Genomic DNA, 20,442 nt, shown 5'->3' on the forward strand with positions numbered 1-20,442 from the left:
ATTTTTATAATATCTTCTATTACCTGAAGCCAAGAGCACTGTCACGAAAAGGATGTAGAAGAGAGCTTTTAGAAAAGCATTGGAAGCCATTCTATGACTTTTTTTTTCCTTGAAAGATTAATAACCAAACTCATTCTTATTTATAGTGTCATCTGCCAACTAGTAGGGGAAAATAATTAATTCGGGTGTGACTAGTCATATTTTTTTTTCTTAAAAGAAAGTCTATTTTTACTTAATATACTAAAACTGGAGTTTTTTCAACTACTAAAAGTGAGATGTCAATTTTTCATAAATTTATTTTTCCTCCAAAATAAAAGCATTATTCTCTTTTCTAATTTTTTTTTGAAACAAATGAAGCTCGACAGATGAGAGTGGAGCATAAAACAGACAGATACAAAAACAAATCTAAACACAAGGTTAACAATTCTATGTCATCTCTTGCATTGCCATCAACAACCAGTAGGATCAATACCAGTCCACTTCTTGTAGTTCAAAAACGTCCTGTTCTATATGACATCAACAGTCACCTCTTTATTGTTGAAAATTCTGTTATTACGTTCCAACCAGGCATTCCAAATAACCACAAAGAACCCAGTCAGCCATCTCTTCTGCTCCTCTTTTCTATTAGGTGTTCCATTCCAACTCTCAAACAAGCCTTTAATACTTCCTGGGACAGCCCAATCTCTATGAAAACATCTTAATCAGATGCACTACACCTGTCACGTAAACTCACAGAACACAAACAAATGATGAACACATTCAATCTCCTTGTTACACAAGACACAAATACTATCATGCTGGCGAATTATGCCTAATCTACTCAACCTTTCTTTAGTATTCACTCTACCAACTAAAACAAACCAACCCTTTCCAGATCGAACTTGTGAAGCTATAACTCGTAATCTCCTCCGAGAGAGTCTCTGATTGCAACACCTGCAGAAAAGAGTTAGTAAAAAAAAATACCTTTATTATCAAATTTTCAAATAAGATTATCTTCTCTGTCAGCTGATAGCTTCACTGGTCTTAACATATCATGAAGTTGGTGAACTAGTTCCAACTCCCATTGAAACAACTCCCTCATCCAATGGAAATTCCAAATCCACTCTAACCCATCCCAGAACCCACAATCCCCTATCACAGATATTTTAGAAAAATATCATTATTATAATTATTTTACAATAATTATATTACAATTAGCATTTAATGAATAATATATATACTAATTTAGAAAAATATTTTTATTATAATTATATAAAATTAATATTTAATACATTATCAATTAAAGAGAGTGAGGTGTCAATTATTTATGAATTTATTTTTCCTCCAAAATAAAAACACTATTCTCTCTTCTAAATTTATTTTATAAAAATATCTTTATTATAATTATATTACAATATTACAATTATATTATAATTACCATTTAATGAATAAGGTATGATTATACTAATTTAGAAAAATATCTTTATTATAATTATATAAAATAAATATTTAATCTATTATAAACTAATTATCAATCGAAAATATTTTTAATTATTTTAATTATATTGATACAATTTTAATTCTCATTCATTATGCAATTATTTTATTAGTGAGAAGTTGTTGCGTTAATGATGACCCATTTATATTGATATCAATTAATAATAATAATAATAATAATAATAATAATAATAATAATAATAATAATAATAATAATAATAATAATAGATATCAATAATTAAATGCTAAAATAATTGCCAAACATTGTCTACCTAACTTCAATTAATTAGTTAACAAAATTAATTTTAGTTGCTATATTTTATTTTCTATATAATTATATTAATTATCAATTATTATATGTTAAATTAGTATTTAATACATAATTATGTTAATTATTAATAATTTTTTTATAATTATACATCAACAGTATTTAATACATAATTATTTTAATTGTCAATCATTTTAATCTTTATATCATTGTAATATAATTTTAAATTAATTATAATTTTCGGCAAATTGATATTAATATCTACCTTAAAAAATAAAAATAAAAATTCTATGATTCTAATCATGATAAAAATGTATATGATATGATAATGGCTTATTCAATTACGACAAATATATGATGTATAACGTAAATAATAAAAAATTAACTTAATTAGTTTATATAATTATTTTTGTTCTAATAAATGCTATATATAGTATTTTTTATGGTTTGTGAGTGTATATTTGAGAATCAGCTTATTTTTTTAATTTATTATCACTACTTCATAGAATAAATTCTACATAATTATATTAATTGTCCATTATTATACGTTAAATTAGCATTTAATACATAATTATGTTAATTGTTAATAATTTTTTTATAATTATACATCAATAGAATTTAATACATGATTATTTTAATTGTCAATCATTTTAATTTTCAATCATTGTAATATAATTTTAAATTAATTGTAATTTTTGGCAAGTTGATATTGATATCTACCTTAAAAAATGTAAACAAAAATATATGATTCTAATTATGATAAAAATGTATATGATATGATAATGGCTCATTCAATTACGGTAAATATATGATGTATAACGTAAATAATAAAAAATTAACTTAATTAATTATAACTAATTTATATAATTATTTTTGTTCTAATAAATGCTATATATATATAGTATTTTTTTGTGGTTCGTGAGTCTATATCTGAAAGTCAACTCATTTTTTAATTTATTATTCTTCCTTGACTACTTCATAGAATAAGAATGTATTATTCGTTTTTCATTGAAGTTGATCATTTTAAGGTACAATTTATAATTTTTTACAGTATTTTTTATATACTCATTCTATTATATTATTCTTTTGATAATTTAATGATTGTTCTTGCTCTAACTTATTCTTTTCGTCTAATGTTTCAGTGCAATTGTCTTTTGTCGAAATCTTTTACTATCACCATATTATAAATTATATTAAGTATTTGATTTAACTGGAATAAATGAATTTCTTTTGTTAGAATATATTATGATTAATTAGCATTCCTCATAATTATTTAGCATATCTGAATATTTATTATAAAATATTACATCTTTGTTAAAAAAATAAAGACATAATATCTTATAATAAATATTTAAATATGCTAAATAATTGTAATAAATACTAATTGATCATAATATATTCTAACAGATTTTATTTTAATTTGCATTAATTATTTTGTCTTATGCATTTTGTAACAATTTTTTAATTAATTGACATATTAACTAATTTACTGGACAAGCCAATATTTATATAATATATATAATAACATAGATAATTCGAACATATTTTATTTAATTAAAATTATTTTAAAACAAAATAATATTAGTGTCTACATTGATTAGTTTCATAAGTTATATTTTTTTCACAAGTTCAACCAAAAATTAAAAGTCTAATATAGATTAGTGTCTCTATGAATTAAAATATTTTTTAGTCTTTTAGGTAGTATGTTATTACCATTTTAGCACTCCTGTAAATGAAAAAAACCAAAACAAAAATTAGAAACAAGATATAACACTATTTACAATTTTTTATTCACTTTTATTCAATTTTTTTTTTATAAAACCTCTCTTAAAACTTTTTTTGATAAAATCTCTCTTAAAATTTAGATATTTTCACCGTCTACTGTTCCATAAAAAACAACCATTTTATCACTTATTTCTCAATTATTATATAACCTAAATAACAAGTTCCATTAAAAAATAAAAAAAAAAGGATAAAACAAGAGATACTAAAATTGAACAGTTACATCAACCTACATAATAGAAGAAAAATTCATAATACTTTCATGATTTGAATTTAATTTTTTTTTCCAAAGGAAAAAAAAAATATTTCCTTTAGTAATTACTTTTGGAATTCAATAAGTACACACTTTATATACATTATATATATGCACCAATTACAAAATTTTTTCACTTTTTCACTAGAACAATCATTTTATGGCAAACAAATGACAAATACTAAAATAGTATTACAAAAATAACTAACCTGTTGGGCAAGTTCTACTTAAAAATTGTTCACCACCGTCTTGTTATCCAAGTTCAGCTTATCTTCTCTATCTACAATATCAAATGTGAACAAGTTATTAACAGTACAATTTAGATTTTTTGTCAATAAGAGCATTAGAAAAGATAAATGCCTACTAATTTTCAAAAACAGTGAAGCATTATCCTAAAGAACTTTCTTCAAATCAACTCGCAATATACAATGCAAGCTTGATGAGTTAGAGAATTTTTTGTCACACAATTGTTTTAACTACCGTCTCAACTTTCTGCATAGTAAGATAAAGACAAAACTTACTCAAATAAGAGCATTGTCAAACTTGTTTAATGTATCTACAATTCAAATCTTCATATTGCTGGTCCAAACATAAAAAATTATCAAGCGAAATAAGAACACACAGGTAAACAATAGCATTTGTAGATATAGCTATTAGTTTTTTAAGAAAATCAACTTTTTGATGATTTTTTATAGTCAACTCTATCTGTTCATCTGATTTGTCATAGCTTAAACAGTGAAAAATAATAATCTTATGAACAATCATTTTATCATGTGAATATAAATTATAAAAAACTAACCCTATTAACCATAAAAAATCTTCTTCAAATTCACCTCAACCTTCATAAAAAATAGAAAAAGATTTAAATATAATCAAATCCTTCAAATATTTAAAAATTAATATTTTAAATATTCAACTATCCACTACCATGTATCTTCAAACCATAACCATTAACTTCAAATATTTCATTCCAATTTCTTTTAGCTACGGTGCATTATAAGTCTTTATCCTTCAAATATTCAAAAATTAATATTTCAAATATTCAACTATCCACTACCATGTATCTTCAAACCATAACCATTAACTTCAAATATTCAATTTCAATTTCTTTTAGCTACGGTGCATTATAAGTCTTTATCTTATTATTAGTCATTTTATGTATATATCATACAAATTAAAGCATATATATAAACACTTTCTGCTATCAATCTTCTAGTTTTGTGAACTTATTTTGTGACTATTTGATTGCAATATTTTGGTTTTAAAGAGATGGTAACCTTAACAAGCCCATAAAAAAAAATCAACAATTATATACTTAGTGAATCAAAAAAAATTTTTGGTCTATGATATTCAAAAATTAACAAAAAAATTAATTTTATTTGCATTGAATAGCTTCAGCCAAAATAGAATTAATGTTTTTCTATTTTGAACCAATAACCAAAACAAAGCAGTAATCAAAATAGAAAATAAATTTCTATCCAGAGAATTGAACCAGTGATCAAAATAAAAAATTCACTTTTAACCAAAGAACTAGAGACCAAAACAGGCAGCATTATACGAAATTAATATTCAAATCAAAACAGAAATCAAATCAATTAAAATCACAGAGTAAGAGACACTTGAGCTACCTAATTAGAGTTTGGGCCACAAAGAAGAGGCAGAGAACAAGTGACAGGACGTGATTCAAAAGCAGCGATATCCAGAGAGGCAGAAGACGGTGTGACAACAGAAGCAGAAGAGGTGACAACCCACAAACAACAAGGAGAAACATCAATGGTGACGACGGCTTCGCGCAGCTCCAATGATGACAACATCGACGGAGCTGGCAAAGACGAGGGCAGCCAGGCTCCCTTCCAGTTGCAACAACGCTACTCTCTCTCTCTCTCTCTCTCTCCCTCTCTCTCTCTCTCTTTCTCTCTATTCGCATTATGACTCTTTCGACGGTGACACCACGGTGGCACTGACATCCACCGGCGCCGTCTCCCCTTTCCCCCCTTTCCTTCCATCTCCTTCTTCCCCCTTGAGCTCCCCCCTCTCACTCTCTTTTTTCCTTTTCTTTCCATGTGTATGTGTCTGGTGAGGGGCTGTGTGTGGGGGCGGTTGGGACAAAAAGTGAGGGTTAGGATTTGGAGAGTGTGTGTAAATTAGGTTTCTCTTTGAGAATTTTAATAAAATTAGGGTATAGAGTAGGTATTTTTAATAAAACTAGAAGTAATCAAATTACTAAAATTTTAAATTTTAAATAAAAAATATCCAAATATTTATGAAAATTATATGAATAATAATTAATTTTAAACTCAAAATTTCATAACTTTAATTTAATTATTTTTTGGTTAATAATTTTTTGAAAATAAAACTATGAATAACTATAATAAATCATAAATAATTTATTATTTATTTTCTAACAATGGAGGGTTCACAGGCTTAATGATGAGTGTTGGGTTATGATGGGTTTAGAACTAATAGTCTAGTAGAGGGAGGAAAAAAATCAGAGCTCTATATTTTATTCTTGTGGGAGTTTTTCAAAAATTTATTTAAGTATAAAAATATGTTAATTTTTAGAGTGATAATAAAACAAAAAATAATATTTGTTATAAATTTATTTTAAATAAGAGAAAGAGGGTGACCCAACGAGGTAGCGACGAAGGTTCTGTCTTTTGCAATGAGACGGTGACCTTGAGTGTGAGAGGTGGAGCCATGGAGGCAGTGAAAATGGATGAGAGCGGCGAACAACAAAATAAAGAGTGAAAATGAGAGTTAGAATTAGAATTTTTACTTTTTACATTTGTATTTATTTTTAAATTTTTACTATTTTTATTTATGTTTAACAATTAAATTTTTTAATTTAAAAATTAATTTTTAGTCAATATTTAAGACTTAATTATTAGTAGAAGGTATATATTAATTTTATAAAAGATATAAAATAATATATACCATTTTTACAAATTAATTATTTAATCTTTAATTTTTAATAAAAACTAATTAATTAATACAAATAATATTTTAAAAAATTAAATTTTTGAAACAAAATAAAATTATCATAAAGAATTTAACATTTTAAAATATTTTTTTAGTTATAAAAATTCTTATATTTTGTGACAAACAAATAACTTGTTATAAAAAATATTGAATTTTATAATAAATTAATTTTTCGTTACAAAATATTTTAAATTTTTGTAACAACTTCATTTTTTATTACAAAATATTATAAAATTTTGCAACAAAATACCAATCCGTTATAAAAATTAATATAATTTGCAACAAAAAAATCAAGTCGTTACAAAATATCAATTAATAATTTTCGTACAAAAAAATAATTTTTTGTAACAATTTAAAATTTGTTACAAAATTTTTGTTATAAATATTTCATTTTTTTATAGTGATAATTAATCAATTATTTGATTTGATTGATATAAATATCAAATTATTTAATATTCCGTTTGACAACATTAACTATAATTAATCAATTATATTAATTACTTGATTTAATTAGAATAAATTAATTAATATTGCTTAACTAATTAAAAATTATTAAAAACAAAAATAACACTAAAATTTTTAATTGTGATACAAAAAAATTTTTAACCATGATATATATCTATGACAATATATATATTCTTAGTTTTTATATCTATTTTATTGAATCTCTAAATTAATAATAAATACTTTATTCACGATAAAAAATTAAATATTGCTGGATCATTAATTTTTTTTCTTTTTTTTTTATTATTGTTCTTTTTGAGGGAGAGAAAGAGAAAAAATGCATGATAATAGTGCAGAAGAAAAGAAATGAAAAAGAGAAAGAAGGCGGAGAAGAAGGAGATTGCTGGGAAAAAAAATCGAAAACAGTAAAATAAAAAGGGTGTAAATAAAGATTGCAAACAAAGAAACAAAACACATATATATGTAAGTGTAATTAACTTGATTAGATTTAATTTAAAATTGATTTAATTATTTTGTTAGTTTTTATAATTTTATTAAATTTTTAATTAGATTCTTATATTTTTTTTAATTAGGTCTCTATACTGTTTTAATTTTGTAATTAAGTCTTTTTTAGTATAAAAAATATTAGAATTAACTGAATATTTTTTTATAAATTAAAAGTATTTATAATTAAAAACTTAATTAAATCTTTGACTGCATGTATTTTGATAAAAATATTATGTTAATTTTAATATTTTTATCATAAAAAAATGTAATTATAAAATTAAAAATAATATAAAAACTTAATTAAAAAAAAGTATAAAAATTTAATTAAAAATTTAATAGACAAACCAAGAAAATAAATAAATATTTAAAATTTGTTAGACACCTAATATTTATGATAATAAATGAGTCAATCAATTAATTCTTATATCATCCTGCCTTTATTGTTGAAAGATGTATTCCTTCAAATCCCTAAAGGTTACATGTTCGTAAGAATTTAATTTTGATGTATCGTGAGTTTAAAGTAGTTTTATACGAACATTTAATTACATAACATTATATTAATAAAAATAATTATTTTTCACTTTAATCATATTAATAATTATTTAAAAAAATAAATATAATTATACACCTATATTTATACTATTAGTGTATTAAAATTAAATTATTTTCATAATACTAGCTAATAAGTAATAACCCGAACATTTAACACCTATGTATGCTTTAATTTAAACAACTTTAAATTTTTTCCCCTATTTTATTTTTTCTTTTTTATTAATCTAGAAATGTATATATCTGTATTTTTATCCTATAATTCTTTCTTTCAAAAAGGATATTTCATTTTTTAAAAGAAATTACAACTTGATTTCTGTATATAGTTTTGCATAAACTTAGAAAAATCGAAGGGTTAGGTTGAGAGGAGTTATTCGCCAAAAAGTTGGACATTGGTGTCACTATAAAAAAAACTAGTCTATTTCAAATAGATTTTTTGACAAAATAAAAATGGATTTCGAACAAATTATAAACGCGCATTATATTTTAGACAAAATTTCGACAAGATTATTTCAGATTTTCAGGCAGTGTGTTAAATTTCTACCCATTGCGATAGATTTTCAAAAAGAAACAAGTATGGTAGTTCTTTTAAACACGGTGTTTAAGTTATGATTTAGAAGACTCTACTAACTTGTAGTATTTTAGGCCGAATTTAAGTTAAAAATTTGAGTGCAATAATACCAAATTGAGATCCAATATATTATTAATTTATTAGTATGGAATACAGTTCAAAAACACTTGTTAGTTTGTTATTCGTTAGATTCTTGTTAGTTATTTAATGGGATTAGTTTCATTGAATTTGTAATTAATTAAGTCTTTATTTTTTTATTGAATTTTTACATTACTTTTAATTTTATAATTTGATCCTTATCACTTATCAGTAGTACAAAAATATTAGAATTAACGAAATATTTATTCATAAATTAAAGGTACATATAATTAAGAATCTAATTAAATTTTTGAACAAATATTATTTGAGATGAATATTGCGTCAATTTTAATACTTTTAATACAAAAAAGATCTAATTACAAAATTTAAAATAGTATAAACACTCAATTAAAAAAATTTATAAAATCTAATTATAAATATAATAAAATTATAGAAACCAACACAATAATTAATTATTATTATTATTTTATTATTATTATTTTGGATTTTTTTTAGAAGAAAGTGTTGGACATCCCCCAACCTAAACCAAGTTTTGAATTCGGATACATTTATTATAAGACAAAGATAGTTCCCACTAGACTAAGATCTTCTGCAATTATTATTTTGGACTTTGAGTGCATCCTCTTTATTTATATTTATGTATCCAAAAATATATATACATATAAATATAGTGTATGTAACTATGCAGGAGGGATCCGTTCAGGACAGCAACAAGCTTTTCCTGAACAATGGCCTCCCAATCCAAAACCCTTAACTATACAGAAAGTGTCGCAACGAAATTCATCATTATCACAATACTTGAATTTTTCACGAAAGCACACTGTATGTGTTCGCGCCACTGTGTTCATTGTTCCTTCTGCAATAATAATAATATCTTCTTGTCATTAGGATTTGCATGTACAAAAATAATATCTATTTTACTTGAGAAAATTAAATTAAATTTTTGTAAATTTGTTAAACTAAATTAATATCAAGAAAAAGTTTACCTTCACTTTTATAGTGCATGTTTCTTTCATATTTTTTTTTTCAGTAAAAAATACATTGGTAACAAATTAATATTCAAGAATTCAACGGCTTATTATCATCCGTAACAATATTTTCCAAATTTTGGAAATAAATAATATATAATTTTTTAAATAAATAATATTAAATTTTTAACAAAAGGTATTTAGCTTCCTTCTCGGAGGGCCTTTTGTAAGAAAAATAAATTATATTAATATAAAAAAATTATTGTGTGGTATATATAATGTTTATACTATCTTCTATTACCTGAAGGCAAGAGCAGTGTCAGGAAAAGGATGTAGAAGAGAGCTTTTAAAAAAGCATTGGTAGCCATTCGATGAAATTTTTTAAGTTTTCTTGAAAGATTAATAATCAGACTCATTATTATTTATAGTGTCATTTGCCAACTGGTACGGAAATTAATTAGGGTGTGACTAGTCATTTTTTTTCCTTAAAAAAATTAATAACTAATTAAGTGTGTGATTATCATGATTTTTATAATTAATTTTATTTCATTATATTTATAACATTTTTATAAATTTATATAAGAATTTAATTTTGATATAAGTATAAACACATAATTTTTAAAAAGTATAAATAATTATTCAAAAAGTTTTACCAAATCAAGCGTTACACGTGTATTATTCAATTAAACATTAATAAAAATAACTACTTTTTATTTTGATTGTATAAATAGTTATCCAAAAGAATAAATGTGATTGGACGATTGTATAAAATATTTTTATTATCAATACATTAAAATTAAATTTTTTATATAAACTAGCAGCTCACCAGGCACTATCGTGCCTATTCAATCCCTTTTCTATTCAGTTTAAGAAATTAATTTTATATTTTTATTTTAAAATTATAAATTTAATATTAATAATTAAAAATAAAGTATACAAAAATAAAATATCTTAAGTTATTTAACATATAAAATGTATAAAATAAACAAATTTAAATTAAAAAATAAAATAAAAAATTATTAAGTTATTATTATGTGTAACAAAATCAATATAAAAATTTTTTAATATTATTTAAAGATTAATTATTTATAAATATTATTAAATTTATTTATTTTTTAATCTTATTTAATTAGAAGCAAATTTCAAAATTTATATTCAAAATATTCTTTATCTCTATCCATAATTCTAATAGATAAAAAAATGTATTTCTTCAATCTTATCTTAAACATCTTTAATTATCTTTAATTTTAGTATTTTTAAAATTATTAATTTTTATTTTAATTATATTATCTCATCATATTATACATTATCCTTTCTATTATCATTACTATTATGTTAATTTATTTTATTCTTTTTTTTTTATTTTCTTCCTCTATTATATTCATCCCAATCGCAATTAATTATTACTATACCATTATCCCAACTCTCATTTGTTTTTATCACTTTGATCCATAACTACCCATTGTGTTAATTTTTGAGTTATTAAAGATTTACTAAAAAAATTCTTTTTTTTCTTTGATTTAGATATCTAAATGTGTAACTATTATATATAGATCCTTATTATTTTTCACACTTACTTATTAAGTCATATTTTATTGCTTTAAGAAAAAAGTTAAGATATTAAGTATTCAAATTTTTTGTTAATCAAATTATCAAATTTGTCAACAATTATAAAAAAAATCAAATATATTATATCTTCTTAAAAGAATAATATTATATGGACATTACTATTTTAGCTACTATTAATATATACAATTGAATATAAAAAATTACATTGTTGAATACCTCCCCTCCTCTTAATACTTGTTTATAACCATTCTTAATCTTTCTCTAGATCTAATATATTAACTTCTATGTTTCTAAATAATAAAATTTTTAATATTTTCTTAAATTTTTATTTAATTTCTAAATAAAATAATAATTTCTATATTGTTATTTTTTCTAATATTTTTAAGAAATTAATTTTTATGTTTTTTAAATTATAAATTTGAGATAAAAAATAAAAATTTTAATAAATAATAAATTATTAATAAATAAAAATAAAAATAAAAATTTTATAAGTTATTTAATTTTTTTAATGTATAGAATAATAAAATTTAAATTAATTTAAGTATAATATTAAAATCATTACATTGTTATTATATGTAACAATCAAGATAAAAATTTTGTAAATTTATTATTTATTTAATCTTATTTAATTTAAAGTAGATATAAAAAATTTAAATTTAAAGAACTATTTTTCCCTCATAATTTTAATTGCTAATTTTTTTTTTAATTTTATATTCAATATCTTAAATCATCTTTTGTTTTATTATTTTTTTAAAATTTTTAATTTTTATTTTTATCATTTTTTTTACCATTCTTTATACACATTTATCATTATTTTTTTCATTAATTGAAATAAAAATAGGAAAAGAGTACTACATCGTAGAATAAGGAAGAAGACAACATGAGTAAAAATTATGTGTAAAATATAAAGGTAACTGTATGAAGAATGAAGAAAAATTAACTTATAATTACATTTTTGACCAAATTTTAAGACGACAATTATATTAATCACTATTTATTAATAAGGTTAAGATGGAAAAGCGGAAATTAGACACCAAACTCTCCTATTTCCTCTATATATTGTTATAGATATGTGAAAATTGTTAGTTGAAAAAAGCTAAATATTTTTGTAAGAGTAAAGTACTATTATAGTCCCTAATTTTTAGACTAAGTTTTAATTTTATCTTTAATATTTAAAACGTCTTATTTTTATAAAAAAATATTCTATTTTATTATATTTAGTCTTCTAATCAAATTATTTTTTAAAAAAAGAAATCCTTTTTTCCTATTATTTTCTTCTTTTTCTCTTATTGATGTTGCTTTCGCTTTAAAATTAGGGTTAAGTACGATTTTAGTCCCTAAAGTAAGAGCTGAAATTTTTGTTCGTCTCAAACCTTTTTTGCTTACAAAATCATTCCTAAAATTTAACTTACTTTTAAAATTGTCTCTTTTACCAAATTTTTTTATTTTTATTCCGAAAATACCATTAACTAAAAAAAATAGGTTAAGGGCAAAAGGAGGAAGGGAATCACGCTTGGAGGGTTGGTTGAGGGGAGAAGAGAGAGAAGAGAAGGTGAGGAAGAGAAGGAGAAGGGCCACCGCCGCTGCTCCTCTCCCCTTCGCGCTAACGCCAAAGCCACCACCGGGACCCTTTCCCCTCCTTCTCTCCTTCCCTGTCTCGGACCTCCTCGAACTAGAGCTTCTCGCTGGCGAGCCTCCCCTGCTTTACCACCACATAGTAACGTGGAGCCCTTCTTTCCATTGTCCGCAGCCTCATCTTCACCGCGACCATCTTCCCTCTTCTCCCCTTCGCGCTAACCCTAGCAACGCTGCGGTTCTTCCTTCTTCTTCATTCACCTCCACGAACCATCATCTCCACCCAACACCGTTCGCGCCAACTCACCCCTGCCTCCCTCAATCCCTATCGTAGAAGGAACCAGAGCCACCAAAACACCAGAACTGACGACAGCTCTAGCCCCTTCCCGTCATACCCAGACTGCCGGCGCTCCACCAACTGTTGCACTACCCCTGCTTCTCTGTTACTCCTGCTACAACACCACTGCCTCCCTTGTCTCCTCTTTTCTGCTTTCTATTTTCATAATCCAGGTTATCATTTTGCTTTTAAATTCTGTTTTTGTCTAGTCTTAATTTCTTGATTTGATTATGGATTAGTTTAGCTAGATTTTAATTTTTTGTTAATGAATTTTAGAAAATGGTTAACTGTATACATGATCTATTGTTATTATTGTTCTTCTGCGTCTGGTTGTTTCTGCGTCTGGTTGTTGTTGTTTTATTGTTGTTGCTTTTGTTTCTGTTTCTGGTTGATTTTTGAATAGAAGGGGGAATGGTATTTTCGTCCAAAGAAATGATTTTAAAACTAAGTTAAACTTTAGGGACGATTTTATAAAAAAAAAGTTTGGGACAAAAAAATTTTTTGACCCCTATCTTAAGGACCAAAATCATACTTAACCCTTAAAATTACTACAACAACCATGTGACTATCACAATTATGATTTTTTTTATATCTAAAAAATAATGAAAAAAAGTAATTTTTAGAAGAATTTTTTTATTAAAAAATAAAATAGAATAAAATAAAATATTTCAAATAAAAATAAGATATTTCAAATGTTGAGAACAAATTAAAACTTAGTCCGAACAGAAATTGATAGGGATAATGTTTAGTACACAAAACAGCATGATGAATTGTTATATTGTCCTTTGTAATCGCAAAAACCCACATTTTCAATCCTATCCATTTTGCCACTTCTTGCGTATACAATAATCAACGTATTTAATAGATTATAACCATATTATACGTACACCAAAATTAGTCACTAATATAAAATATATATTAATTAAAATAAATTAAACTCTACAAGTATTTATATATAAATATATTGGTGGTCGATAAGAAAGCAAATTGTTGAGATAAGGAAACACACCACGAAGTCTTCTGGTTCTTCTGCAGGCAGAGAAGGGTGATATCTTCCCATGCGGAAGTGTTCAATGCCAGTCCAAGCTACCATTACACCTATCCAGTTCAAGGAAAAGCATAAAAAATAAATAAAGAAATAAAAAGCTATATTTCATGCATAAACAAAAGATAACAACCTAATTTGCTTTTTGAGAACTGTGACTACTTACTACTGATAGCAACTCAAAAACTATATTATTACCATTGTCAGTACAAGGCCAGGGAGGAGGGCATACAAGTTGCAAGCCATTCTTCTTCACAACAATATCAAGCCGAGATCGAACATATTGATTTGATGTAACGCCACCAGAGATAACCTGCAGTATATGACATAAAATAGAAAGTCATTTAGATTTTTCGATGTAAAATAAATAGAAAAGGAAGAATTGATGTTATTTGAAAGAAAGAAACTATTCAGACTTCAAACTACCAGGTGTCTTATAGAAGGCTCCATCTTCAATGCCCACCTGGATTGCACATTCAGACCTTTCCTCAAGATGTAACACTGCAATTCGCTGACCACATGTAGAAATAAGACATCAGTTAGACACATATTAAAGATGATCAAGATAGAGCAGATGCAGTAATTTAAACCAAGTCATTATCTAGATCTGATACGGAAGACAGGTCTCGCATGCCATAAAGTACAAAACCTAAAAAAACATAACTAACCTGAAAAGCAGCAGCAATATCAACCCGGGCCAATCGATCTTCCTTACTTGTAGAAGAAATAGGGATCTTGGCATCACTGCAAACTCATATGTACATAATAACAAATTGAAAGATGTTTGTATAATTTATTACTACTACACAAAAATGCTTTTTGCAACATGCAATATCATTCTTTTATCATCCGACTACACGAAGTTAACACTAACAAAATGTGGAAATCAGCCTTTTATTATCCTCATGGCATGTGCCTTGTTGCATGGCCTTGCATGACTTGGATCCCTTACATGCTTTGATTGCATACCTTTCTGGACAAGCTTTCTTTGCTACTTGATATCCTCTCTTTTAATTATATTTTCTTGAAAAACATTTAGAGAATACCTTAGTAGCAAATGATACTTAAAAGTGATTAGATTAGAAGAAGAAACCGTGATTAATCCTAAGAAAACAAACAAATATCATAGGAAAAATAATAAAACTACTAAAGATGCAAATGCATCACAACACTAAACTTAAAACTTTGTTTGTCCTCAAGCAAAAAAAAAAAAAAGAATTGGAATTGATGAAGAAGAATTAAATCTCTTTGAAGCTCATATCCACCTTAATAATGGGGTTTAGTAAACTTGTGATCATCGACAGACTTTTCCTTCTTTAATAAATCTTGAAATCTTGGGCTTGAAGAATCCTCAGAAACTCAAGTTTGGATGATATTATAAGATCTTGTTTTTTAGTTTAGTTGGTCCTTGAATTGTTTAATTCTTATTCTTGACCGAGAGAGATTTCTCAATTGTTAACTCTAAGTGCTTCGTCTTAAGGCAGCTCTTGTTAGTGGCCTTTCGATCGATAATTCCAAGCCAATCGACCCAAGTTACCGGGTGATAAGACATCCCTCGGATCTAATTACTCAAGTCTCTCCTTGACACTGCTGCACCACAAGCATATAGTTAAAAATTTAATTCTTAGACATCGATACCCAGAGGCTCTTTAGGCTTCTAAATGTTTTGTCTCGAGGCGGCTCTTGATAGTGGGCTTTCGATCGATAATCCCAAACCAGTTGGCCCAAGTTATCGGGTGATGAAATACCCCTCGGATCTAATCGTCCAAACCTCTCCTTGGACAATAAACATCACAAGTACATAACTGGACTTTAACCATTGATGCTCAGAACTTTATCACTTTTGAATCTCTTTTAATTTCTTTTTCTTTGTCATGCTCTCTGTGTCTCTTTTTCTTTTCAATTCAAGGATTTTTTTTTTGAATATTCAGAAATCTCAATATTTTTCTAAGCTTTTTGTTTATGAAAAATCATTCTTTCCTTCTATTCAAGATCATTCACATATGCTACGGTCCATAGAATACAATTACAAGTCGTGAACCACCACTTTATATAATAGGACTTTATTTAATAGATTCAACATTCCTCCATCAAAGCCATTCTTTTTTATGATGATTAGAAGACTTGGAGGATAAGCATAGTAATAAGCAGACTTGGAGGATAAGCATAGTGATAAGCATGGATATTTCAGTAGGGAAACATGCATGATGCAAAGACAAGGAGAAGGAGAAGGAAAAATAAAAAAAAATCTTAAAAGAGAGAAATACTAACCACCACACACAAGTTTTACCATATTCATTCTTGGTTTTGTTTGCAACACTAAACTTAGAGTTTGGTCATATATAGATTGATGAACACCAAATTTAGTGTTTGAACATATTATCAAGTGGTGAAAAGTATGGAAGAACATAGAATGCTAAGTATATATTACGTTGCGTGATGAATGCATGCATGATTATTTTTTTTTTCAAAATAAAATAAAGACGTAAACAAAACATAAAGGATGCATGAAGAATAAAACAATGACAGTAGCGAAAACTTTTGAAAAAATAGTTTTGAAAATTAAAATAAACAACGAAAAACTATGAGTAGAAATTAGAAATTAACTAAAATCTAACTTATTCATTAAAACATTTTTTTCTCTTTTTCCAATTAATTAAAAGAAAGGACATGGAGAAGAGAAGAAAAAGAATACTAACAGACTAAGTTGCCTACCAATAAGTGTTCTTTCTTGTTTCATACTGCTTTCTAAGATAGAGAATGGATTTATTTTTGTTGACCTTCTTCTTCTTTAAGATAGTGCTTTTTGTTTGTTGACTACGACCCATCTTTCTTATTGAAATAGCATTGGTTTAGCCTGAACCCGATCCCACCCAGCCCCGTTCATTAACCCGCCACGATTCAGATCTGCCCCGCTTCGGGTCGGGTTCAAACCCGCCCCGATCGGATAGGGGCGCAGCGGGTATCTGCGGGTACGGATACTGCTGCCATCCCTACGGATACGCCATGAGCATGAGCTTAACCAATAAGAGTACAACACAATCATGGTAGTAGTAGTAGTAATGGAGAAACCGATTCCTAGTTAGCTACACTCCAATGGTAGATGCTAGATTAAGTAATTTACACTTGAATCTACTTTGCGGTGTTCTTTTTTGTTCTATATGGTCAAACATATCTACTTTGACAAGTGTCACTGTGTCAAGCAACGTGTGAAAATTTCTTATACATATGGATATGGTTGTGGACTAATCTCTCCAATATGAATAATAGACAAGTGTTTTTTTCTTTCTGCTCTCTTTTTTTAATGTGATGTCTAATATAAGTAAGTTTAAATAGTAAGAATGATTTAATATTTATTATAATTGGACACCTCCACTAAATTGAGTAAATTGTTGCTTAATAAAATTAGATGAGATTGAAAAATCGAATCTATTAAAAATTTAACTGAAAATTAGTTAATAAATCAAGCCAATCTACAAGGAATTACAGTTTAATTAAACCCACGTGACACTGAATTTCATTAGATTGATTTTGTATCATGTAATTGCTTTTTTGCAAACACTATTTATGTATCAAAGTCAAATTTGCAAAAGTGACATTCTATGGGGTTTTTTGCCTTTGGTGCAACAATTCCATCAGTCTAACTAGTAGCTAACTAATCTAATTCAGATTTGTTGAGATTGAATAAACATTAATATTGTATAAGTATGAGAGAAAAAATATCATATGAAAATGTTAGTTGTGTCTAAATTTAGCTATCATTAAAAAAAACTGAGTATATTTTATATAAAACTAATTAGATAAAAATTAGAAAGTTAAATAATGTTAGTTCAAATATAAAACAAAAATAAAAAAATAGTCACCAAATATTTCTTATATATAAAGTTTAAGCCGATAGTAGGAGGCACACACATGGTTATATATCTAACATCATGTAAAATTCAACTATTATCCATTAAAGATTGGATTACAGAATCAAGAACTAGTTGAAAATGCTTACAATGCATGGTTTTCTTGTTCCTTTATATATATATTGCATTCTGTAGAAGCTATATATCAGAATATTTGTAAGAAGGTTTTATTTATAATATTCTCTCTCCTATAATAATTCTCAAGATGATTTGATTTGTTCCTATTGAATTCTTTTAGAAGATGCTAAACCAGTAGGATTAAATGAAGTAATGAACATGGATTCAAGAAGCATTCATGTTAGTTGTCACTAATCGAAAATTTCAATCATACCAAAATTTACCTGAAGATTGAGAGCACGGATCTGAGGATCAACTGGCAAAAGTGGCTTTTGAGTATACTTTTCCTCCAAATACTAATCAAAAAGGACGAAGCGGAAGACATTATTTTATTGTTTTGGTATAAATTTGAACGAAGAACACCAAACCATAATCAGTGACATGCATCAAAACGAAATTCAAGTATCAGAAAATTTTAATAATTTTCCCACTTAAGGGCCATCATTAAGCTTGATACAATAATGAATTTAATTTTGATGGCCAGTGCAAAATATTTTACATGTACATTTAATTACGAAATTCTACGAGAGCAAAAATAACTCATTTTCCCGTTAACCGCGTGAATAGATGTAAAAAAAAAACGAATGCCATTGAACGACTGTATAAGTATCATACTAACAGCGCATCAAAATTAAACTCTACAATGATATGACTGAGAAATCAACAGATTTCATTGTTTTCCTTCTCAAGATTTTAAAAGCAAAAAAACACTGAAAACTCGAAACAGAAAATGAAAACAGAAACCACGCAACCAAGCTTTTTTCTAACAAATTGCTAGCATTAAACATACCAGAAAGATTGCATAAGAGTCTGAAACCACCACATGATCATCAGCTAATACCGGAACACAATGGAGAGGGTTCAATTTCTCAAACTCTGAAATTCAAGCATAGATTATTGATTCTAAATCAATACATTCAACAGTAAAAGTCAATTTTTTTTCCTTTGATCCACATGTACTCTAACTATGCATTCACCTGGACTAAACTGTTCCCCTTTTACAAGATCCACTGCTTTATACTCATAAGGAATCCCTATTCATTTCAGATCAATAGAAAAACCAAAATCAAATAAAGTCTACATTACTTGTCCCAAAGAGCTGCAATTTCTGAACTCTCTAGAAATAAAGAACATATTTTTAAGACAAAACTTGGGAATCGTTGTGTCTGAATTTGCAAATCAAAATCCCAAAGCTTTACCTTTGAGGCACAAAGCAAAGCGGATACGCCATGAGCATGAGCTTAACCAATAAGAGTACAACACAATCATGGTAGTAGTAGTAATGGAGAAACTGATTTCTAGTTAGCTACACTACAATGGTAGATGCTAGATTAAGTAATTTACACTTGAATCTACTTTGCGGTGTTCTTTTTTGTTCTATATGGTCAAACATATCTACTTTGACAAGTGTCACTGTGTCAAGCAACGTGTGAAAATTTCTTATACATATGGATATGGTTGTGGACTAATCTCTCCAATATGAATAATAGATAAGTGTTTTTTTCTTTCTGCTCTCTTTTTTTAATGTGATGTCTAATATAAGTAAGTTTAAATAGTAAGAATGATTTAATATTTATTATAATTGGACACCTCCACTAAATTGAGTAAATTGTTGCTTAATAAAATTAGATGAGATTGAAAAATCGAATCTATTAAAAATTTAACTGAAAATTAGTTAATAAATCAAGCCAATCTACAAGGAATTACAGTTTAATTAAACCCACGTGACACTGAATTTCATTAGATTGATTTTGTATCATGTAATTGCTTTTTTGCAAACACTATTTATGTATCAAAGTCAAATTTGCAAAAGTGACATTCTATGGGGTTTTTTGCCTTTGGTGCAACAATTCCATCAGTCTAACTAGTAGCTAACTAATCTAATTCAGATTTGTTGAGATTGAATAAACATTAATATTGTATAAGTATGAGAGAAAAAATATCATATGAAAATGTTAGTTGTGTCTAAATTTAGCTATCATTAAAAAAAAC

At 26.2% G+C, this 20,442-nt stretch overlaps 1 protein-coding gene and 1 long non-coding RNA gene across 10 annotated transcripts; both read right to left on the reverse strand.

Annotated features, from left to right (window-relative positions):
- Positions 1 to 271: 271 nt before the first annotated feature.
- On the reverse strand, positions 272 to 5,925 carry LOC112753315 (uncharacterized). Its single transcript, XR_003177711.2, has 3 exons — positions 5,408 to 5,925; positions 3,989 to 4,059; positions 272 to 933 (listed from the first exon to the last, which is right to left on the reverse strand). It is a non-coding gene; the product is annotated as an uncharacterized lncRNA (long non-coding RNA).
- A 3,604-nt stretch (positions 5,926 to 9,529) lies between these two features.
- LOC112753368 (probable tRNA N6-adenosine threonylcarbamoyltransferase, mitochondrial) lies at positions 9,530 to 19,875 on the reverse strand. 9 transcript variants are annotated; one of them, XM_025801606.3, is made up of 10 exons: positions 19,650 to 19,865; positions 19,428 to 19,484; positions 19,241 to 19,326; positions 18,675 to 18,746; positions 17,138 to 17,415; positions 15,091 to 15,166; positions 14,849 to 14,933; positions 14,621 to 14,735; positions 14,387 to 14,475; positions 9,530 to 9,784 (listed from the first exon to the last, which is right to left on the reverse strand). In XM_025801606.3, the coding sequence occupies exons 5-10, from the start codon at positions 17,160 to 17,162 to the stop codon at positions 9,773 to 9,775; spliced, it is 402 nt and encodes a 133-aa protein (XP_025657391.1). In that variant the 5' UTR covers positions 17,163 to 17,415; positions 18,675 to 18,746; positions 19,241 to 19,326; positions 19,428 to 19,484; positions 19,650 to 19,865; the 3' UTR covers positions 9,530 to 9,772. The 9 variants fall into 9 exon arrangements, with proteins under 9 accessions (XP_025657391.1, XP_072077306.1, XP_072077304.1 ...); XM_072221205.1 differs by lacking the exon at positions 17,138 to 17,415; XM_072221203.1 differs by lacking the exon at positions 19,428 to 19,484 and having other exon boundaries at positions 19,650 to 19,798.
- Between the last annotated feature and the right edge of the window lie 567 nt (positions 19,876 to 20,442).

The sequence above is a fragment of the Arachis hypogaea genome, chromosome 2, assembly GCF_003086295.3.
Source record: "Arachis hypogaea cultivar Tifrunner chromosome 2, arahy.Tifrunner.gnm2.J5K5, whole genome shotgun sequence".
Lineage (NCBI taxonomy): Eukaryota > Viridiplantae > Streptophyta > Magnoliopsida > Fabales > Fabaceae > Arachis > Arachis hypogaea.

Excerpts from the sequence above, each read along its gene's own strand:
- LOC112753368 (XM_029293060.2), bottom strand. The coding sequence starts at position 17,162 with ATGAAACAAGAAAGAACACTTATTG. Across the intron at positions 15,167-17,137 it reads ACAAGAAAGAACACTTATTG|TGATGCCAAGATCCCTATTT; the intron begins GTAGGCAACTTA and ends ATGAGTTTGCAG. Across the intron at positions 14,736-14,848 it reads AGCCTTCTATAAGACACCTG|GTTATCTCTGGTGGCGTTAC; the intron begins GTAGTTTGAAGT and ends CATATACTGCAG.